The sequence below is a fragment of the Indicator indicator genome, chromosome 16, assembly GCF_027791375.1.
Source record: "Indicator indicator isolate 239-I01 chromosome 16, UM_Iind_1.1, whole genome shotgun sequence".
NCBI lineage: Eukaryota > Metazoa > Chordata > Aves > Piciformes > Indicatoridae > Indicator > Indicator indicator.
Window position 1 is genome coordinate 23,792,691 of NC_072025.1, and position 23,955 is coordinate 23,816,645.

Consider the following 23,955-nt stretch of genomic DNA (forward strand, 5'->3'; position numbering starts at 1 on the left):
AGGTGAAGAGCTTCTGACCAGCCAGTCTCACACAAATCCATCTCTTTCCAATAAGGAAGAGTAAAAGCCTGGAAGCAGCTACCAGCTCATGAGGCTGCAGTGTTCAATGCTATTCCTGGACTAATTCCTGCCTTTAACAAAGCCTCCTGCCACAATCTGGAGATAGAGGATTGAATCTAGACCCACAGCTCAGTGCAAGACATGACACAGCTACATGTGAGCCTCTGAACAACAGCAAAGGGGACTTGGTGGGTATGTGACATCATGGGGACTTGGACCCTCCTGTCAAGATTCCTCCCCGAGGTTCACCTATTATATCCGATTCAGACAAATACTTTAACTTGTGCTTTGATAAGGGACAAAAGCATTTCCCACTGAGAACACACACATTCAAGCCCATTGACTTGGTTCAGAAGGTTAAAGTCAAGGAAGACATCTGTCTCTGGATGGATGCTAGGACCTGTTGACTGCTCCACTACAGTAGTTCTTACTGCTGACATCAACAACCCAGGGTGGCTCAAGGCAGAGTGGACACTGAAAAAAATTCCTTACACTTTTGCTATGCTCAGAACTTTCTTCAGTTAACAATATCAGTCCCTCTTCCCAGTTATAGCATGACTTCCATCTGAAGTAGCTAACTTGCTTCAAGAGAATGTACAAAATTGCCTGTTTTCTGAATGAAAACTGGAAAGTCTTGGGCAGAGAAGCAAAGCCCTTCTAATAAAAGGATGATAATTTACTGGCATTTCACTAAAATAGCAACAGCCATTTCTGTGCAGATTGTCTAGAATAAACATGTTGGTATAAAACTGCCGCCTTTTAAATCACCATTCTCTTCAGTGTCGCCTTTACAGCTTTGGATGCACTGGCTGCTTTCACAGCCAAGTTTGCCACTGCTATGGAAAACAGGCTGCACATGCACGCCAGCTGAAGTCATGCAGACTGAAAAGGGCTTGGGCTGCTGCTGCTACCACTGTAAAATGTTATTTGGAAACAGTCTTCTCAGCGGGCTGTATAAGGAATCAAAAATCCATGGTGGGGATGGAGGTTTGATGCTTTCCCATTCTTTAGCAATGACTAATTAAAAAGAGCTCTTATCTCAAAATAAAACATTTCTGCCCCTTATAACGGAATATAAGCAGGGCAGAATGGCCTTATATAGCTGGCCTAGAAATGTCATCTCACAACTGTATCTGAAGACCTTCTAGCACTGCACTCATAACCTCAGCCAATGGAGGTGGAAAACTATGCCAGAACCTTTAGAGGGATGTCCTTCTTGACTTAACCAGAAGAGCTGTGTGAGAACAGCACAGAGACAAGGCCAAAATCAAAAAAAGAAAGCATGAAGTAGAACACTTTAACATTCAATAAGCCAGGCCAGAAATAATTTTGTAATTAATCTAACAGAGCTGAGTGACATGCAAGACCTACAAGCTTTTTGGTGTCTAAGGAAACACAGAAGCATGTTTTAGAAGCAGAACAACTCAATCATTCCTTCTACAGCTTTATCCTTTATGTAGAGCTGTTTAGCAAGGGTGAGTTTGTAACAGCAGTTTTCTTCTAGGGAAGACACTGGGTCTCCCTGTGATATCTAGCTGTCTATAGGAGAAAGACTGGAAGGAAGACAACAATCCAATAAGTGGAGAATGGTTTCATCAAACAACAATTAAATGAGGGTAGAAAGCAACATTTCTCAGATCATCTTTGTGGCCCTCCTCGGGACTTCAACAGCTCTGTGTCCTTCTTATGCTGGGGACACCAGAACTAGACACAGTATTTGAGGTCTCACCAGAGCAGAGTAAAGGGGCAGAATCCCCTCTCTTGGCCTGCTGGCCACGCTCCTCTTAATGCAGCCCAGGACATGATTTGCCTTCCAGGTGCACGAGCGCACTGCCGGCTCATGGAGAGCTTCTCATCAATCAATACACCCAAGTGTGTTCCTTCAGAGCTACTCTCAACCCACTCTGCACCCAGACTGTATTTGTGCCTGGGATTGGCCTTACCCCAATGCAGGACCTTGCACTTGGACTTGTTGAGCCTCATGCAGTTGGCACTGGCCTGCTCTCAAACCTTCAGTTTTGGGGAGAGCTCATTTCTCCATTACTATCAGAGCAAAACATCAAGGAAAAAACAAAATCAAAAAAGGCTCTAGCTGAAGTTTTGATATTCTGATCTGTGACAATGAGAGGCAGAAAGCACATGTGAACAATCAGAAATTCTGAGTAAATCCATTGGAGGGATTAGCATGTTTGACACTTCCCATATCTTTCTGCAGAAGCAAAACTGCTTACCTTTAAGAAAATGAACCTTTTCAAAATCTTGAAAATTAAGTAACCCCAATAGAGATGCAAGCCTTGGAGGATCAACAGCTGCCCATTGAATAAAAAATATGCTATGACAGGAGTTGTGGAGTAGTATGTAGGCTGATATAATGTGGCACGAAGGATCCTAAAAAAACAAAGGCCATTGTTACACTGCAAAATTTCTTCTCTTTGCTGTTTACAGCTATTGCTAATTGCACATTCCAAACCTATTATTTCCGCAAAATATTAAAAAGCCCTGCAAAGACGACAGATCAATTAGCAAAACCATCTCTCCACTAGTTTATGCATCACTATTGAAATATAGATTTGAGGAGATACCACCACCAAGACTGAGGTTTTCTAAATAAGGTTAGAAAAAACTCCCCACAACCTTTTTTAAAAATCTTGAGCTCTGTGTGGTCTAGGTACTATGCAGCTTGGAGCTTATCTATGTCTTTTTTTTTTTAATGCAAATTCTTTCTAATCTGAAATCCACACTCCAGAGCAAATCCTGCAGACTTGGCAACAGGGCTTTGTGTTAATTAACACATGCTTTGTCCATCTTCAGACTTCACTACTGCTGTATTATACGGTGGGTTTTAAGTCCCTTTAATCTCATCATGTTTTGCTTCCAAGCTCAAAAACTCTAGAACAAAAAAGTCAGTGAAGCAAAATGGAGATCACTTTTATTAACTATACAAGAACCAATAAAGTCAGAGACATCAGCATTTCTGAAAGAAAATACTACAGGAAACTAAAACCTTGCATTAATCAATGTTCAGAATTATTCATTTAACCAGACTGAGCCTCTAAGGGTTTGTCCACACACTGGGAAAGGCATGAAGGCAAACTAGAGTGAGTCAGTGAAACTGTGAATGTTAAACACATTAAACAATGTTTTAAAAGCTAAACATGTTAAGCATTAAGCACTAGGCACCCGTGTGGATACTCCAAAGCAGATTAAATCATAGCACTCCAAAGGCATGTATTTAGCAAGTTATGATTTATTTGTGTTGACTTCATAAATTAATTGGTTCACTTCAGCTTTTCTGAATGCTCCTCATGTGAGTGAGAAGAGGTACTACCCAAGAGCTAGGTAGCAAAAAGATGGCTCTATAAACAACTAATTAATGTAGGAATTACATTGTAGTCTGACTCTGTAGCTGAAGCAGGAGGGATGGAATGAAAGGGAAAATGATTTCTACTGGCTAAGTAGCTCAGCCTCCTTGAAAATACAGGAGCTCACAGTATTTAACAATTTACAAAGATAAGTGAAATAACACCAAAAAACCCCTTTATTTTTGGTTAATGTATTTTCCAGAGGCTCGTTTAAAAAACTATTTTTACTTACATTTTTAAAGAAAAATGACAGCTTTTGACAGCTCTTCTCACTGCTAATTTAGTAGCTAATCATAATGAAAGTTCTGCTTCTGTTCTTTAAAGTACAACCCATTCCTTTCCTTCTCCCACTACAACTGATACTGACCTTCCTATGGAAATGGGAATTAAAAAAACCCAACCCTGTAAGTACACTAAACATTGCTTACCAAAAGGGGAAGAGGATGATTCTTGTGATGAAGAACATGACAGCAAAGAGGATAAAGAGTATATTGCAGGTTTTCTCCCATCGAGCATAATTAAACATTTTGGCTGCCTGCATTAAACAAAAGCCATCAAACAGATCAGAAATATTCTCCAAAACAAATTCCTTTCTGCATTTTCACAAACAAAGACTCATCTTCCACCTAGGCAGGAAGAAATTTTCCTCCTTGTTTGACATGTAAAGCAATCAGTTTACTGATACCTAATAAAGGCTCTGTTTTTATAATTCTCTTTTCATCTAAAGGAAAGGACTCTGTGTCAAAGGCCTAAAGAACAGCTCCCTGATCAGAATATAAAAGTGTCATGAAAACAGAAAGTGCTCTTGAAAACAGAGGTAACCCCTCATTCCTGTACCAGATTCCAAAGAGCTGAATCAAGGAGCAGCTACTGGCCCTTATCAGCACGCTGAGGAGCGGCAGTGATCTCTTACATACAGGCATTCTGGTGCTTGCATGATACTGATCCTTCTCTATGCCTAATTCAGCTTCTGTTTTCTCTTTTCTGAGAGTTGGAGATCCTATTGTTGATCTGTCCCACTAATACAGATTAGAATTGCTCCTTCTCCCCTAGCAGAACTGTAGAGCTCTCCTCAATCAGGAATCACCCTGTGCATCATTGCATGAAACAGATGTTCTCAAGCATGAGCAAACTTCATGTGCCAAGCCTAAGTTTTAAATAGCAGCTTGATGAACTTTTTTTTTTTTTTTTTTTTTTTTTTTGAGTGGCAGGGCTGAATTAAGTTATTCTGGTACCCAGCTTCAGTTTCCATTTGAGCTCTGTCCTACCAGTTGTCAGCTCAAGTGTAAGGCCACACAGTGGACCGCAAAGCAGTTCAGGACTACAAGTCACCCAGCAAAAAAATCACTGTCTGTGCTCATTGAATCTGGACCAATCCCAACTACATTACATGACCCCATAATTAGCTGTTCCAATTCAACAGAGAGCATCGAGAGCAGAAAAGCACAGTGACACAGCAGCCTCCAAGGGTTGCTTACACTGGCACTGCCACCAAAAGAGGTGATGAATCTATGCTCCTCATCTTGGTGTTTTAAAATCAAGATAACTATAGAGGGCAACACAGTGTACATTTGTATCCCAACACACACAGTAGCAACGCTCTATGACCACAGTGCTCTGTGCAGGACACTTCTTAAACATCTCTAAACACTTGTATTTAGCTCAGGGAAGGGACTTCGCCTTCAGTCCTGTGCTATCTTGTTCAGGAAAAGCTTGAATGTCTCCAGCCAGAAGTGTGGATGTACCCCTTGGATCAACACAGGGGTGTCAATGCTGACAAAATAATACCAGTTTGGAGAAGCAGCCAAAATTGTGGCTACTACATTTGCTTGAAAGTAGGTACCATGACAAGCTGTTCCCAGGCTAGCCAACCTGGTCTGATATTAACAGTGAAAGAATAATCCAGAGAGGCTGCAGTATTTCCAGTCCCTGCTTTGTACTGAAGAACTTCCCTCTTGCTCTTTTCTACTAAGGGATTCTGTAACAGAGCATCAGCTGCCCTTTTCCACCTTACAGCCTATGAACCTGTGAAGCTGCGTCTCTGTGGGGATAGGAAGGGATTGTATGGAACTTGTGGCAAAAAGATGAAAACGTGAGCTAGTCCCCCCAAATCCCCACAAATCAAAAACCCCAAAACAAGAAAACAAGAGGGAGGGCAGGGTTACCTCGAGCCAGAAATCTGCTGTGTCATGCACAAACATCACCAGTGTTCCCAGACGCACGTAATTGCCGCACCAAGAGCCACTCATCAGCCCAATGGCTGCCAAGTGGTGAATGACATGAGCCAGAAAATCCTGTGAAGGAGAGAAGAAATGAAACAGAGCCAAGCAAAACCAGCCCTAGAGGGTCTCCGTGGGGATGAAGTGACAAGCAAAACTTGTCACATGCAGAGAGATACACTGGTAGCCAGGGAGCGTGGGTGAGTGCAGGTGTGCCAAGGACAGGCTGATGCTGCCCTCGTGTGGCTGCACCAAATCCAGGATCAGGACAGAAACACGGTCAGAGTACGGCCACTTGCCTTCCTCTTGATGTCAATGCCGAGTCTAAACAACAAAGACCAGTAAAAACTAATCTCAGCCATGTAGTACCAGTACTGGGAGGGCAGCAGAGTCTGGAATGAAGAAAGGCACAGTTAACTGAGAAGAGCATAAAGTGACCAGAGTGAAATTACTTTTTTTTCCTTTTCCTCACTTTTTTGCTCTTCTGTTTGAGCCTTGCTTAAAAAGATTAAACTAAACTAGGTCCCTGTTCTGGGCTTCATTAAGATGTTCTGGGAGCTAAGTATTTTAACGTTTATTCAGAGCAAAGTCTCCATTTCTGCAGTTCCTCCCCCACCTCAGAATTTCAGCATGTTTTTGTGTATGGTTTTGTCAGAGAAATGCAGCCTGAGAACTTCTGCATTTAGTTACAAGCAACTGCAAATAAACACAGTCCTCAGTTTTGGTGAGCAATTACCATTATAAACATCCATACATACTAAGAGATCAGCTATTTATGCCAAAATCTTGTGCATCAGCTTAAGGCTAGATGCTGCATCCCTGGCGACATTCAAGGTGGGGCTCCCAGCAACCTGATCTAGTTAGGGATGTCCCTGCTTACTGCAGGCTGGGGGTTGGACTAGATGACCTCTAGATGTCCCTTCTAACCCTGTGCATTCTGTGAAAGGAGGATGTAGTGAGGTAAGGGTCAGTCTTTTCTCCCTAGTCTCAGGTGACAGAACGAGAGGAAATGGCCTGAAATTGTGCCAGGGGAGGTTTAGGTTGGATATTAGGGAAAAAAAAAAATCTTTCCTGCAAGAGATTGGAACAGGCATTGGAAGAGGTGGCTCAGGGAAGAGGTGGAGTCATGGTCCCTGGAGGAGTTCAAGAAAAGTGTAAACATGGCACTTCAGGATATGGTTTAATGGCCATGGACTCGATCTTAGAGATCTTTTCCAACTGAAACAATTCCATTATTCCATGATTTTATGCTGAGCTCGGCCACTCCCTTGGCTCACAATGTTTGCCATGTGGCATGAAGCAGTCTTGGCTGTCAGATCCTGGGAAAACTCAGCTAGGACTAGAATAAAGAGACACTGTGGTGGGCTACAGATTTATAAAAACAGGAGTGAAGGGCACATCAGAAGCTCTGGCAGGCAGGCAACACCTGGGAGTCATCTGTTATGAGACTGCTAATAAAATGTTTTGGGAACAAGCAAAGTATTGAGCAGAGATGCCAGGAATAGGGACTCACATTATGCCAAACCAAACCCCTGCAGGACTCCCTCAACCTGCACTACAGAGCAATAGGGCCCAGCAGGCACAGAGCACTTGGGCTGCTCAGGACAACGCTCTGTGCAGCATCCTTCTGCAATGCCTTGAAGCATCATCAGGCCTGGTGTGAGCTTAGGGGCTCTGCTTGGAAACCCAAAGCACAGATGGAATGTCCTGTGTGCAACTGGTAACCTGGGATGGGCAGAAATACTCCTGGTCTGGCTGCAGGGCTGAGCTGCAGCACTGGCAGATCACAGAAGTCCTATACAACAGTCACCAGGAGGTACCAAAGGATGAGAGGCTTTGGGGCCACACCTCTTTAGGTGGTGCCTGCTGGGAGGGAGAAGAGCTTCTATGGATCACCCCTTTCAATAGGGAAATACTGGGAATGCCAAAGAGCTTACCTGAAATGGATAGCCAACCCATGTCTGCCATATGTCGTAAAACCAAGGTTTCTGGGGAAGACAGATGATTCAGAGGCTGAGCAGCCCAGCAACAAGTCCTCTTACCTCACAATCTTCAATACTTCAAATTTCTCTGAGTGAAGCAGGTGAAGAAGCCTTGATAACTGTTCTCCACCAATTTTTAAATTAATTTTACATCTCAGATTTATTATATTGGTCACAGCTCTTTGGCATCTTTTCAGAACACCTGAAACGTTCCAGTTCACCATTTCATCATTCAAAGCAGTGGGTGTGTGTTTTATTATTGCAATTACTCAAGATACGTTGCTACAGTGATTAGATTTTGCTGTGTTTGCCAGCCACACACACCACCAGTTCATGATGATAAACAGTGTTTGGGGAGAAGAGCCAGACGGACGTGGACACGCTGAGAACTACTCTGCTGCTCAGGAGAAGCATTAACGACACCCCAGGCAGCGCTCACAGAGTTACAAGCAGCACTCTCTCTGTTATTCCCAACTTCTAACTCAGCAGCAACGCCTCAATAAATAGCCACGAAACACATCATTGTTGTGCCCCCACAAAAGCGTTGTCAGAAAAAGTTTATGGCCTCCTTTGAGAAAAACATGGCCATGTGATGCTTTTGGAGATGGTAACACAACACGTTGTAAAACCCTCTGTGTAACACCTTACAACTTCCTGAAAAGAACTGATTGCCCACAAACTACTGCAGCATTTGAGATCAAAAGGTAATGCAAAAATGAAGCAAAACCTCAGTGTACATTGCAGCCTATCACCTAGATTACATACATCAAAGAACTCATAGAGCCACTGAAACTAGGGAGGCTTCAAGAAGATCTAGAAATCATCCCTTATTTTGTTAAAAACATAAGAATATCAATTCCTATAAAACCTGAGTATCAATCCTTCAAAAGATTCACTTACGTCGTACAGAAACATAAATCCAGCGATGGAGGATGTAAGATAGAAGGAAAATCGCCAGCTGCAAAATGAAAATGGAAGAGTAAGAACACAACATGCTGTTTGATGGAGTCCTGGGCCAGGATTGCTGCAGATCATTGTGTATCAGACAAGATTCACATGAACGTGGCCGCACAGCCAACACCAGTCACAGAGTAACTGCATCTGAATCACTGATGTTTAAATAATTTATTACTTTAGCAATTAGTCCAAGCTTATTTTACATGATCACAATACCTGTATTGTGATCATGTAAAATTACAGCAGTGATCTTCCAGCCAGCCAAGAGCTGATCAAAAGAACAGTCACAGCAAATGTAATAAAGTTCCCCCAAACTAATGTTTGATAACACCAACTATCAATCCCTCTAGAAAACCCACACCGGACTAAGAACATCTCACAGTTCCCTGACTCCAGAAGATCTTTCAGCTGCGTGATCTGATCAGTCCCTGTGGACATTGTGAGCACCTCCAGTGACTCCTTTCAGTTGCTGGGTTAATTTCTTTTGCTCTTAGGACCAACTGTTGAAAACATGGGGAGCCCCATGAAACCTTTAACAACAACTACTGGATTAGTTTATGCCTTACCACAGAGGTCTAAACTAGCTATAAACCTCAATCTTTGACTAGGTGTGCCAGCATTTAGCCTGGTCTAAGCTTTTTGTGGCTTAAGTGGATATCCATCAAGGCAGATAAAACTTTCAGGCTTTCATCACCAATCTGTTAAGTCAGCAAAGGCAAGAGAGATCTTACATATCCTTAGTGAACTGTGTTGTTGCTTATAGATGTCAGAGCAGGATGCTGTGATTTGGAGCCAGGAATCAGGTGGTAATGACTCTGGAGTCAGCATGGGAGGCATTGTCCCTGGAACTGGGTGTGGCTGGAGACTCAGTGGGAGTGTTCCCACTCCCACCTCTACAGGTGGTGGAAAACTTCCTTTCCATGCTTCCCCTTGGCAGGAATAAGCCTGACCTTTCCCACAGCAGCTCTTCAAGATCAGTTGGAAAACTGCAAGACTTCGCACAATAAGAAAGGTCATGAGCACAGGGACAGGCACATAGCCCCAAACACGGTAAGAACATCTTATAGAACAGGAGGTATCTGGGAGGGGAGTAACAAATAGCCTCCCAGAAAAATCAAATTTGCTAAAAACAAGGAGAGAGAGCGCCTCAAGAATACTGTGTACTAGTGGACTGAGATGTATCAAAGGAGATTGTGGTCTTTGGCAAACATTTATGAAGTGCCACAGGAGAGAAGATGATAAGAACCTGCCTGGTAAAAGCTGCCCCTCCTTTCTGAGGCCTTCTTTAGCTGGAGGCTGATATCATAAGTGAAAGAATGAGATGTTCAAAGACCAAGTCAGCATTTTACAAGAGAAACAACCAAACACAAGATGGGGGAGGCTAGACAAGATGCCTCATGCCTGTGGAAGAAGTCAAGAAAATGGTTATTAATTGCCACTTGACACACTGGTAATAAACAAACAATTGTTTGACTTCTCAACTTCAAAGCATCTTTCTTTGGCTGGTTTGAAAACAACACTTCAGAACACCCACTGTGCATAAAGGAAAATTCAAAGGTACATGATGGAACTTAGGAGAGCAAATGGAAGCAGAGTGGAATCCAGAAGTAATACCTGGCTCAGATTTAACCAAGGGGTGCTAAGGAAAACACCATGGGAGAGGACAGACATTACACAGAGGCTGATTTTGTCCTCATACCTCGTATTTCAAGCAAGAGTGCTGTGAGCAGTCTAGTGGATATAACCAGAATCTATAGATTCTGTGTTGATTGTAAAATGTAAGTGGTTTTCTGAATCAGATCCAAAGCACAGAGCACCTAACAAGACTACGCCATTAGTCCCCCAGCCCTATAGATGTATAGTAAACACACTTGGCAAGAAACACTCAGTGCTTCAGATGAACTCATTATACAAGCAAGACTGCCAGAGAACTACCTCATTTTGCATTTAGCCAAGCTTCTTCATGAATTTGGTGAACAAAACCTAAGGTAAAATACCCAAATTCACCAAATTCTACTCAAGTGCCTTTTAAGCTCTGAACCTGGCCACCAGGGAGAGCACTGAACAACAGCTATGCAAGAGATTTTCTGATTTAACTTCAGGAATCTTTTATCTTCAACTGAGTTTGACAAAAGGGGTTTAGTAGGTGAAGTTACAGGCTGATAAATCTCTTAAATCAGGGCAGGTTTCATGCAAAGGGCTTTCCACACCCCAGGATTGCTCAACTGGGAGCACTAATAGCTTAAGTATGGTTTAGATCTGCCTCACCAGATTTTCCCTGTGATGCAGAAAAATGATCCTGGAGATTACAGGCTTTCAAAAATTTCATAATGCTCATAGCACTGACTACTAGCACAGAATAACTCTGTTCCTCATGTGTTGCCTCAAGAATTATATCCAATTAAAGTCACTGACAAAGAGCAGAGCAAGGTTCACAAAATTGCACAAGAGAAACCTGTTTGCCTCATTCTCATTCAAGCAGCCAAGCAAGTTTAATTTCAGTTTTTGGCTGTGTATTACTAGAGACATGCATCTATGGCAGGCAGGTCTTTTATCAATAGCAGGAAATCTTACTGTCACTTGTAAAACAGAGTTACCTGATCCACAAAACAACAGCAGAAATAAACCCTGGAAGTTGGTTTGCCAGGGAAGTTTACTCAACTCAGGCTTCAGAGAGACACTTCTGTCTATCAAAAGGATTTCTGCCCAACAGAGGACATCATCAAATCATTATCATATTGAACCACAATGAAAATAATCTTGATAAAGTACTAAACTTTGAGCATTGTAGCTGTACTTTTAACCCTCATTCCTTAAGCTAATCTGTGGTGAGAGGTTAAATATTATAACCGTGTGAATTTTTGCCAACATAATTCTGCTAGTCAAAATACAAACACAGAGAACATTAGGAAAGCATCTTACACTGGCATAGAGAATTTCAGTATCCAAAAGGGATGAGCTATGTAAGTAAAGCCATACTCCTTTGGGGATTTGCTTTGTGTGTGATTTTGGATAACACTGGAATAGTTAAGTAGTAAAATGTTGAGACATGGGGAAGTTCTCACACACTTGTGAAAAATTAGAATCTTGTGAAAAATTAGAATCTTGAACGCATATGTAGGAGGTTTTGAAACTCTTTACATATTCATTGTTCTCACTCCAACTTGCTCAATGGCCCACTGTCACCATGTTCCGTATAGTTATGTCAAGCTGTGCCACTCATCATTTAGGAAGGATGCTGTGATTCCTGCCCTTGAACTGATTTCTGTACACCTCACAGCATCCCAAAGTGCCAACATGGGCACACATATAACCAAAAGTGAGCGCTTTTGTTCCCCTACCATTACTGGAAGACACAAAAACATTTTCCTATTCTTTGCATGTTTTCATTGAGCACTATGGAGCAGGAGACAAGTAAGTTTTTGATTACACAACAAAGAAAACTGTACAATATTTTGAAGCTGTTTTTCTTCAGAAGAAACTATTAACCTAACCTTTTGAAGTCACATAACTTGGAGAAATGCTACCAATTCCTCTCCCTTTGTTTATGTGTTCCCAAACCAAAACCTTTGTCAGACAGAACCAGCTTTCTGGAATTGAGTTCCCACCTAAAAGGCACCCAAGGGCCTCAAACATTTTGTTCAAACCAGCAAACCCCACAATAATCAAAAGCATTGTCTCTTCTTACAAAGCTTCCTGGAATTTCCGAAGCACTGTTGGGATCTCAAGGTTTCGCCGTCTCCGAAACCACTTTTCCACCAAATGGACAGTACAGTTGCACTTTTTGGCAAGACCTTGGATATCTGACTGCAAAAAATAGAGCAGTGTTAGCAACAGCACGCGCTCCAACAGAATTGTCATTTATGTTCTACTTTGCACATCAGCTCCCCACTGTTATAAGGTCTTCATTTAAAAATATTACTAATATAACTATTTATGGTGGTCTACCTTGCAGGCTTCCTGGTTTCATTTCTGAGTGATACTCATAGAAATCCTGGATTTTCAAAACACCAATTTATATAAATCAAGCAGGTGTGAAATGTACAGATCCTCAAATGGTGCTATTTTATTTCTGGTAGCTTCAGGTAGTTTCAAAGATGCAACTTCTGCTGCTAGGCAAGAGCTTGGGTTGGAGCAGGGAGTGCCACTTATCAATGCATGTGCACATTAATTATATTTAGGTAAGATACTAGATACAATTAGTACATTTAAATGAGTCTCAAGGTGAGATGTGGACCTGGAATGAAGGTAACCTGAGCTCTGTGCTCAAATCCAACGCACTTGTGTGATCCAGGGTAAGTCAGTTCATCTCCCTGAGCAAAATGCAGACTGCCTCCTTTTGACACCCAGAAACACATTAGGACCAGAGCACTGCCTAGAAATGCTTCAGCCCATTCAAGTGCAACAGCCAGGTGCCTCTCAAGGTGAAGTGGCTCTGCATGTGCTAAGCACATGGCAGTGCAATTCCTGCATTTCTGGGTGCTCAGTCTCCTACCTGTCTGGAGACTTCCTCCCTCTTCTCCACCCCAAAGTGAGGAAGGAAGGAGTGGGCTGACCTCCCCTGGGGCTGCTGCAGGAGTGGAGCTGTGGTTCAACTCATCCCCGGGGAAGCTCCTGGCAAGGCCAGTATGCAAATAGTGCGTGGGAGCAGCCTGACTCCACCAAGGTAAGCCCAGTTCAATTAGTCTCCCGCCCTAAGAGAAAGCTCTGGTATGTGGACAAAGGCACCTCAGCTGCTGGGGAGGGCAGGAGTGCAAACGGCCTCAGTGTCCAGCCCATCCTGTTGGTTAGGGAGCTCTCTACTTGCCATGCAGGAAAAATGACTTCGTTTTGACAGCCACTAGAGCCCAGATGCTCTCAATCACCTGCTTCCTCAGGCACACTGGTCTCCAAGCTAGGGACTCTTTCCCATGTACCGAGGAGTATAAAACATACTGTGTCAGACTGTACTCATGAAGAAGAGAGGCATGAAACAGAGAAATTGAGATACTTGCCCAGATAGAGAAGAGTTCATATGTGAACACAAATACCTCTATCAGGCAAAAGACACAGGAAGAGAACAGAAGAGTTAGGGACAGAAGGCAAAGTTCCTCCAACACTAGAAAGCACCTCTTTCCAAAAACAGAGCAGGAACTCTGCAATTGTTTGATGACTAGAGTTAGGTAAGTGAACGTTCTGAGACTGCATTCACAGCAAAGTACCTGCTTCCCATCAACAATCAAGTTGCCTCATCTGCAGAGAGGGTAAACACTGGCTTCCTTTCCCTCTTGTTTAATTCTAAAAGGAAACAGCAAGGTAATACGAAGATTTCTTTTCTTTCTCACATAAGCCAGGGTTAAACAGATCAAAAGCCTTCCATGCCAATGCTTCACTATTGTTGCTTGCCAACAACAGATATCAGCTGATGTTCTCCCCAGGCAGAATGAGTTAAAGATGGAACACTGATCTTCACCAGGAATGTTTTAACAGTCTAACCTAGAACAGTGTGCCAGAAAATTAAACATTTTCTGTTCTGGATGCCATAATCCTTGTCAGCCCAACAGAAACAAAACCCCAAATAAATTAAGTCATCTTATCCCATGATGTCCTTGCTGATAGCTGATTGAAACAGTAAGACTTGGGATTTTCCAGCACTGAAACTAGTATAAAAGAAGGAGAATCCTTACTTGGGATGGATGTTTGGAGCACTCCAGGAAATAACTCTCCAACACAGGATTAGGCTGTGGCTTCACACGTCTTACATTCTTTATACCTAAAGCTTTTGCTACAGGTATAGCAACAAATCTGAAAAGACATACCATGAAAAGCTTTTACAATATGACACAGTTACAAGACCTTAGCTATTCTCATGCCAGGGTATGAAGAAAAACAATCTAAAGCAGTTTAATCTGCCATAGGATATGACGGGAGTCTCCCTCTGCTAAACCCAGGAGAGAACCATAGCATATTAGCAGTTATGATAAAAAAGCAGAACCAAGGGCTCAAGTTTGTGGCTGTTGAAATGCTGTAAAACTAAGGGAAAGATCCTGATTTTTGTGTAATTGTGTTTTTCAGAGTTATACTGGAGTGAAACAACAGTTAAGGAAAAGTGAAACAAGAACAGATGCTCTCTCCACGTGATTGCTACTATGATAGGTGTTCTGCCACTGTATTTGGCTGGTGGCCTCTAGCTTGTGGCTCACGGTGACTTCCCAGAGACTGAAGGCTTCTCTTTCTCTTCCATTTTCCATACAAATTGCTGCAGAACACAGAAAATGCTTTGCTCCTTTGCTCGGGCAGGCTTTTCTGAAAAAATCACCCCTCAGTCCTCCTGCTGCTATCAGCAACTGACTGACCACTGCTAAGAGTAATGAGCAGTTTTTCTCACTCATAGGCAGGTCCACTGCAAGCCAGATGTGTGGGCTGATTATTCACATGAGCAATTTCCAACAGCAGCAGTGAGACACAGCTGGGCAGGCATTCACTCAGGAGACACTGTGAATGCTTATAAATATATGATCCAAATTACTTTTGATCTCTACCATGAATGATCTTATCTGATTCTGTTTTAAGTCTATCCAACTTACGACATTCCAAACTTCCTCATTCTAACCTGAAATAATTATAAAAACCTACTATTCACATTCTTTAGAGGAAAAAAAAATAAAAGTAAGCCAAAAAGGCACAAATAAATAAGGCAAAGCACTGCAAAGGTTAATATATTTGTAGGTTTCTTCGGTGGAGCCAAACTCTGCCTGCCCCATAAGATTCCAGCTGCAGAAGCAATTCATCTTTCAGTGCCAAAGTGAGGAAAAAAAGGTATCAGTATTAGTAGATCACTCACACGAAACTTTGAGATCCCTCCAGTCTGTCTAGTTTGGCTACAACCAGACACCTGGGATCTGTCAGCCTCACAAAAATGTTCTGGTGGATGATCAAACAAGAGGAGAGGTTTGGTTTGGAGGACAAATACTTCTACTTTTCCACCAAAGGAGAAAAAAACAAAAGGAAACTCAAATGTTTTCATATGAATTGTGTCTCTAGTGAAAGGAAATGATTAGAACGATCCAAATGCTGTTCTAGAAAAGCTAGAGTGAAAGATTTTCCTTCTAGACTGGACCACAGCCATGTTCCTAAGAGTGAAAGTATTTCCTAGTTTTTCACCTGCCATGTTATCTATACAAGATCTTTCTAGCCAACCACCAACTAATCCTCCTTTATAAAACCATAAGAACATTGCTCTAAAGATACCTAATTTTGCAAACATTTTTAGCATTAAGGAGGGTTAACATTAGCAGAAAACTGTGTTTCTGTTCCTTACCTTTCACTGAAGAATCGGATAATCAGAAGTACAAAAGCATATGGAATTGTGGCATATAACTGATGTGGTTTTGGAAAGACGAGTCCATCACGGTCTACAAAATGTTCCCATGTGCAATTGATGGGCATCCAGATATTCTCCCACCAGAACCAGCTGTTGAGCGTTTTTAATACGTGCGCCATGCTAAGCAAATAAAGAGGATTCAGAATTACTCCTGATGCATTAAAAAAAAATGCAAGAAATAAAGCATATTGAAGCCTGCTGAAGGGAACAGTGGTTCCTAGCTAGCAAGACATTTCCAAAAGATAGCAGCAGATGAGGCTCAGGTCCCCCAGGAACAAGCTGTCCTGGACTGTGTGTGTTGCACTGGTATTGCAGGTCGAACAGAAGCACTGGAGAGATGCTCATGTGTCCCTACACCAAACCAACATCAAGCAGATCTAGCCGAGAAAAATTAAATTATAGGATGCTGAAAATCCCTTGGGTGAGAGTATGCAGCTGGGATTATAATCCAGCAGCAGATAAAATACTAGAGCTAAATTTTGAGCTGTCATAAACTAACAGAGGGTCCTTGAAATATGCAGAGGGGAAAGTAATCTGCTGGCTCATTTCAGTCATTCACACTACATTGCCTAGTACTGGGCAAATCTTCTGCAATTATCATTTACACAATACACAAATGATACTACAGAGAACTGATCTTCCCTAGGATGTCTTTGTAAATTAAAAATAAGTGGGTGGAAGAGTGGAAAAGAAATGAGGAAGTCCAGGGGGTGACTCAGTACCACAATAATGACAACATTTTGTTGTTGAATTGCTGCTGTTCGGTATGTTAATGGCAACAGACACCCTGCTCTTGATTTTACAGAAGTCTGTGCACAGCACCAAGAATAAAAATCACAGTGCACAGAAAACTTTTGGGAGGCTTGCAGGAAATATGAAGATTTAACTCTGAACAAATCCTTTATCAGAGCAAAATATCTAAAATTATTTCTTGAAGAAAAACAAACAAACAAAAACAATAAACTACAAATCACTTAAACCTAAAGATTCTTGCAAAAGTCTCAGTTTTAGCCTCTGCATTTTACATTACATATTTAGAAATTTCTGCTATCCCTCATTTAGTTGTAAGGACTTTGCAGTATAAACATGCCATATATCCTACAAAGTAGTCTAAAATCGAATGAAAATAGAAGTTACTATAATATTTTCCATAAGGCTGCAATAAGTCATTTTCTATAATTTCTAAGAGTAATAAATAGAGGTAACTTTTCTCATACTAAAATTTCCTGTAAGCCAGATGAAACAACTGATTTCAGGCCATAACTGATTTCACTGAACCATAGTTTTGATGAGTGAACTGCTGAGCTGGGAGAATTTCAACCAAGTTTCCTCATGGTGTTAGATGTCTCATTGAAGGATCTCACAGCAATATATTTGTATAGGATCAAGTGATAAGATCAAATCACGCTGAGGACAGACAGTACTTCAGGCTCTTCCACTTCGCTTTGTATTTAAGCAGGGGCCACACGACTTCATGTTTGCCTGCAGCCACTCCTAGCTTCCACCCATGCTACATCAGGACACAACGCTTTCTGCACTCACACCAGCTTTCAGATTCGGACACAAAATCAAAGCTGGCTCTGAACCCTTCCACACCAGCCACGGCTGTGAGTCACGCCAGGCTGGTGCTGCTCAGCTGAAGCCTTGCAGCAGGGTTGCAAAACAGTGACCTGTCTCCCTCAGACAGAGCTGGGGTAACAGACGCTGTGAAACAATTTACTGGCCAAGCACAGTAGTCAATATTGAAATATTAATAACACAGCCACTTAATCTTTTTAAATGTCAAAAGGGGACAATAAAAAAAAACCCTACTGAATGAATCATGTGTATAAGCAAAAAAATAAAGGAAGGAGAAATCACAATTGTTCCTGCACTGAGAGTTTACATGCCAAGTTTCAGCCTAGAGCAGATTTTTACTGCTGAATTATAAACTCCTGGAAGTAGGGATTTATAATGGGGCTGCTAACAGACCCTTAACTCCAGCTAGCAGGCGCCATGATAATGAAGCAGGGCTTTGAAACGTGACATTTTAGGTCAGACAGAAAGGCTTGCAAACTTCCCTATAAGACCACCAGAGACACTCATTACACAGCTCTGCTTCCTAATATATCTTTAGTTTTAAACTAGACTGTGCCTTGCAAACTATCACAAACTAACTGTAATAAAAAATAGGTCAGTCTCTTCTAACATCCTGGGAAGAGTGCTGACAACTAGGTTGTGTTGAGAGGGGCTGTGACTGAAGTTGCACCCAAAACACTTAAATCCTAGAAAATCCCAGCAGGGCATAGTTTCATATTGGATTCTTGGGATCTTACTAATTTATGTTTTCCTTCCACACACAGATGCCTTACTGTATGACTGTCTTAACTTGTTTATACATCTCTATTCAACTAAGCTCAGAAGGAAGTGTTTAATCTTAAAATTTAAGGGAATTCTGGAATCTGGGGTCTGATGCACAGATTTCAGTAGAAATCCTTCCCCACAAACACCAAATAAACTCATTGAAAGGTGCGTTCTCTGAAACTCTGTAACCCCCTGCATTTTGTACCACATCTTGCCTGGCACACAGGGTATTAGCCCACCCTGATGAATGTTGTCCAGGTAATTCTGAGAGAACTGTTAATGAGATTCCATACCCATCTGCAGCCTATTCTTACATTTCGTTACCCTTAAATTGCATGTTTGCCCTACACTCAAACTGCGTTTTCACTGCAGCAAATCAGGCCATTCCCTGGGCAATCTTGAAGATTTCCATCTTCATAACAGCAGCTCCTTGAGTAGCTGGGCTTTCCCCATCTCCCTTCAGCTTGAGTTCTTATCAGGAGGTTCCTGAAGCACCTAGGACGTGAGGAAGTCCTTCCAAATACACCTTGGCAGCAGTGATTTGAGCATTTTACAACGTCGTTCTGCCCAGTTTGCTCTTAAATGGCTGATGGTTGTGGCTGTGCAATTAAGTACTTTTATCCCTCCTTAAATCATGCGAGATCCTGAAATATGTAGGGACTCCAACACCCCCATTCTGCTGCATACATCCCACAAAAGCAGAGCTCTCTTCTGCACTACAAACAGGCTCTGGCCCTTCCAGCTTACTGAGAAATATGCCATGAGACCCACACATACTTTGCACATTTTTCTGTATGAAAAGCAAGCTGATACCTGACAGAAGTTTCCATCTCAGGAGGCAGCACTAACTGGGAACAGCTCAGCACTACCTTTATCATCTCCTTCTCCACAAACACACATACTGGTTACTTTCTGGAAACCTTGATTAAAATTAGCACTGCAACTCACTTACACTTCTAAAGATTAACCCATCTATTATCCCATCCTCTGTGCCAAAACCTCCAGTGCTCCCACCAACACAAATATTCCACTCTACAGTTTACTCACCACATTTACAGGAACCACTCCTCCAAACACTAACCCTACTCATCAGCTTTCTCCACATTAGGACTTGACTGACTGCATCATTCTAAATTATTTACTTTGAATCCTTTTGACCCTAAACAAAGGCTATGTAAGTCGTGAAAGATGAGGCCAGAGGATGGAGAACAGGAGACATAGAAAGCATACAGGGTCATTGTGGCAGTTTAGGCTGGGTGCCCCCTGCCACTGCTGCATGAGATACACCTCTGGTGTCCTGGGTGCCCACCCACAGGGGTGGACACAGGAAACAACGTATTTCTACCCATAAATCCTGCGCCCTATAAGGCCATCTGCAGAGTCATTCTCTTCCTCTTTCTTCCCTCTCTGCTCCCATGGGAGATGTCCTCTTTTATCGGGTAATGCCGGGGGAGTATCCTCAAGGCCTCTTAGGCCTGTCTAGGCCTAATGCCAGGAGGAGGATGGAGGGGGGGGGCAGTCTGAGACCTGGCCAGCCTGAGACTTGCCTAGCAGCGGGAGGGGGAAGAAAGAGCCCTGGGGGGTTTGGGTTTACCCTCAGGTGGGAAGAAGGGAAGGATTGGGAAGCTTTGGGAATTATGTAACGGGCTCTGTACGCTTTGGGATACTCTTTGTCACTATGCTTTGTAGTTTGTAGTTCTCTGTAGCTTCACCAATTGCTTTTCCATTTAAACTTTCCATCACTCTCCAATCCGTTCGTGTGAGTCTCATTCTTTTGTCCCTTTCAGGGCAAGAGAGGGTCTGTGTCTGGCCCCAAACCAGCACAGATATTTGTCTCTAACACGGATTCTAAACAATGTTGCCTATACTGCTTAGTTCTAACCCAAAGATTTTTGGCAGCTTGTTAAATCCTGCGGGGCTAAGAAGGCCAGCAACCCTTTGGCCATGCAATCTTACACTGAGAACATCTCTTTCAAGTGCCCATCATGTGAGTAGGAAAGGGATGCCATCACCACAAGTCCTCTTATGGAAGGGTCTGATAAATAGGTAGAAGTCTTTCAGCTGTTCCTTATGCCACTCAGGGCTACGAGCAATGCTGGTGAGGTAGATAGGGCATTTCCTCATATAGAGCCTGAAATCTGGGTGGGAAATGGAAGAACCAGTCTCTTATCACTTGGGTGAGTAGAGCGTGTTTTGCAACAGGCTCATTTTATGCTGCTGAGAAATTCTAGCCTCTGAGTACCTCTATGACTTGGGACCCCAGAACAATTCCCTATACATCAGCATAATACCAGGGGACACTTATTTCTGTCACAAGCTTGTTACCACACAAAGGTTCCAGTGTAACCAGCAGCAGTAGCAAGCAGTTCCAGCGCTGGGATGAGGCTAGAGATACTGGATTTGAGAGGCAGCTGTTTGCATAAACTATCACAAGTTATTTTCCGCTCACATTCGCTGCTTCCAAAGAACAGAAGGCAGATGCAAAGGTACAGCTTGTTCTGATTTGGGCCCAGCTCTAAGTAGAAACTCGAAAGCCTAGCCAGCCTGAACCTCCTCTTGCTAACAGCCCTTTTTCCTTAAAACCAGTAATAGCATCAAGCAAGTAGTGACCCATATTCTGCCCAGCCTGGGGTGAAAAAGTCCTCTGCTTCTTCCCAAATTCCTGTCCATACGCCAACACCACTAACAGTATTGCCATGGACAAAACTGGAATTGTTGCCCTTGCTCCAGGAGGACCTAAAAGTCAGTCTAGCAACAAAATATTTTAGAAAACCAGAAGTGTCCTCCACATCTTGGAAATGAAATACTAATAAAGAAAAGGACTAACCTCCTTGCTAAGGAAGGATCCCCTCTGCAGCCTAATTTATTTTTTAAATGGGCTTGTGCAAAACAGGAAAATCGGGAATGATTACTTCAGGACCTGTATCCTTTATAATTAAAAGCAAAGCCTACACAGCTGGAAAGTACCAGTGTGAGGTTTCTTTCAAAGCTCTGATCCTTGTATCCTTCATAAATTCAATTTAAAAGGAAAAAAACAATCTCATGTTTTTAATGCCACTAAGCAAAAAAGGGCCCATTTTGGTTTCACTAAAGCTATGTGGCTGCATTTTCAAAAACAAATCCATGAGCAACTTTGAAGCAGAATTTCTGGCTGCTGCAATCTGGGGAATGAATCAGAGCCAAAGCTTTGACTGTGCTCTCCACACAAAGCTCTTGCTTGCAAAAACTGCACTTGCATCACCAGGACTAGGAGAGGGTGATATCCAGGTTTGAAGGATGTGCTACAGCAGGATTTCCTATCCTTATTCACTACATGAATTAGAAACCCCAATGCATCACCACCACAAACATGCAAGTAAAAGAAGCCTTAATTTCTCTAAGCATCTTATTAGACTGCCTTCTCCTTGTGACTCAAGAAGTCTGAAAGGGACAGAATGAAATCAGCAAAAAGCAAGAATAACACGATCCTCCGATTTTTCCCAGTATTTGGTAGAACTGGTAAAGCTGGTGCAGTGACTGGTGGGAAAAATAAAGTCTCCCAGATACCAAGACATGGTGAAGCTGTCCCAGGCTTTTAATCATCAGCATTAAATTGATGTAGCTTAAGAGAGTAAATAAAGATCAGACCCACCATATCACAGGTTTGGGGTTTGCTTATGTCTAAATGATATATGCAAGTCAGCACATCTCAGCAGCAGATTTATGGTATTAGCTAGCACTTTGCTTAAAGAATCTCACCTGTGATCACCACCAAACAGGTGAAAAAATATGGGCCCTTGGGTTATTCATGGGTTGAACTGACTGCTGCTGTATATATTCAATATATATATATTCAATACCATGCTGCTGCCATGACAGCTTCAAAATGAAAGTGCTGGCTGGAGCAAAGTATCATAGAGCTTGAAGTTCAGATTGTAACATGTGAGGCCTCCTGTTCTGGGTTCTGGGGTGTGGAGTGCTGGTCTTTTCTGCTGGGTGGGCTGCAGACTGGGAGGTGGGTGGGGGGGGTCACTGGCTTCTGCTGCTGCTTCTGCATTTTGCTGTCTTGTCTGCAGATAGGCTGAGATCGTTGTGCATTGCCAGTGATTTCAACTCTTTCTCTCAACCCAGAGGCTTTCCCTCCCATCTGCATGGGGGAAGAGGGGCTTGTGAGTGGTAGTGATGGGGAGCAGCATCAATTCCCCCAATCCAGGAGGAAGCAGTTAAAGACCATGCCACCTGGACGCTCACACTGACACAGTGAGAAAAGGCTGAGTTAACCCAGGACAGACCTATACTTTGCTGCTAAGTTATGCACCCTTGTTCCTACTGAGGATAGCAGAAGCACTACCCAAGAGATACTTTTTAAAAACAAATCCCAGTAGCAAAGAAAAGTGAATTTTAATAAAATCCAGGAAGACTGCTCCTGTACAAATCCTAACTTGTGACTGGTTTAGCATGGACAGCTGACATTGTGCTACACAACCTTTCAAACACACAGCTCCTGCTGTATACATCTTGTGAACATACCTGCAACTTGTGAGAGCTCACAGGCTGTGACACCAGATGAGCTTCTCCACTGATAGCTTTTATACTAAGATATTAATAGTCCCTAAAGCAGTAAGAGCAAGCCTGACCTCCACTGTTTTCTTCCATACAAATCCATTCACTCAGGCATCAGCTGTTAGTTGTAGGCCCTAGTCTGATAACTGCAGACACTTCTTGTTCCTGCTTGTTGGCACTGCTTGTTGCATTAGATTGAGCAGTTTGAAGTCTAGTCAGCACAAAGTGTTTGAACTATGGTTTGTGGAGGAAAGAATGGAATTGAGGATATTGGACTGCTCCTACATCCTGTCTTCTCATCTTGTTTGTCCAAATGTGAGAACAGCTTCAGGTAAATTGCACACAACCTGAGGCACAGCATGAACGACATCTTACCAAGCCTACACAAGCAACTAGTGACAGCACAGAGCAAGACCTGTTGGGCTTGGAGGTTCTGAAATACTTTATACACATGAAAAAAAGATTAATTAAGATTGCTGTGAGACCTTCAACTTCCAGTTTACTCCCTAGCTTGTACAAATCCCAACTATAAAGAATTTAAATGCCCAGTTATAGGGCAATTAGAGTATCTGACTTTTTACTGTTCTATCACATTACCTTGTAACTTGGTTACTGTATTTTAACAGGCTAAAATAGCACTTTGAATAAACCTCAGTCAAGGTGGCAAGTCAGTTTTACATTTTCCCTGTTTTCCAGGGGAACAAAAAGAACTAGAATTGTTTAAAATAACTCAGAGTTTACTACCTTTGGAAAGAGGGGCAAGCAACTCAAGAAGAGTACAATGATCCAGTCAGGTCATGCAGAGACAATATCAGAAAGGCAAAAGCTCAGCTAGAACTCAACCTGGTCTCTGCCCTGAGGGATAACAAAAAAAGTTTTTATAAAAATGTTAACAACAAAAAGAAAGCCAAGGATGCAGAGGGGAACACTGCTATCAAGGATGAGGAAAAGGCTGAGTTACTTAATGCCTTCTTTGCCTGAGTCCTTAATCATCAGACCTGTTCTCCTCAGGGTATTCACCCTCCTCGTAGTGATGGGGAGCAGCATCAATTCCCCCAATCCAGGAAGAAGCAGTTAAAGACCTGTTCTGCCACCTGGACACTCACAAGTCTATAGAGACAGATGGG

The 23,955-nt window shown here is 42.5% G+C and overlaps 1 protein-coding gene across 1 annotated transcript in view; it reads right to left on the reverse strand.

Moving 5' to 3' along the window:
• CERS3 (ceramide synthase 3) overlaps positions 1 to 23,955 on the reverse strand; it is a 49,362-nt gene that overhangs the window by 13,566 nt on the left and 11,841 nt on the right. The window contains exons 2-10 of the mRNA XM_054387983.1: positions 15,881 to 16,063; positions 14,247 to 14,364; positions 12,269 to 12,387; positions 8,524 to 8,581; positions 7,579 to 7,629; positions 5,941 to 6,033; positions 5,588 to 5,716; positions 3,851 to 3,957; positions 2,292 to 2,448 (exon numbers count right to left, since the gene is read on the reverse strand). Of these exons, the coding sequence (XP_054243958.1) occupies positions 2,292 to 2,448; positions 3,851 to 3,957; positions 5,588 to 5,716; positions 5,941 to 6,033; positions 7,579 to 7,629; positions 8,524 to 8,581; positions 12,269 to 12,387; positions 14,247 to 14,364; positions 15,881 to 16,062 (1,014 nt within the window). The 5' untranslated portion in view covers position 16,063. The remainder of the gene's footprint in view (positions 1 to 2,291; positions 2,449 to 3,850; positions 3,958 to 5,587; positions 5,717 to 5,940; positions 6,034 to 7,578; positions 7,630 to 8,523; positions 8,582 to 12,268; positions 12,388 to 14,246; positions 14,365 to 15,880; positions 16,064 to 23,955) is intronic.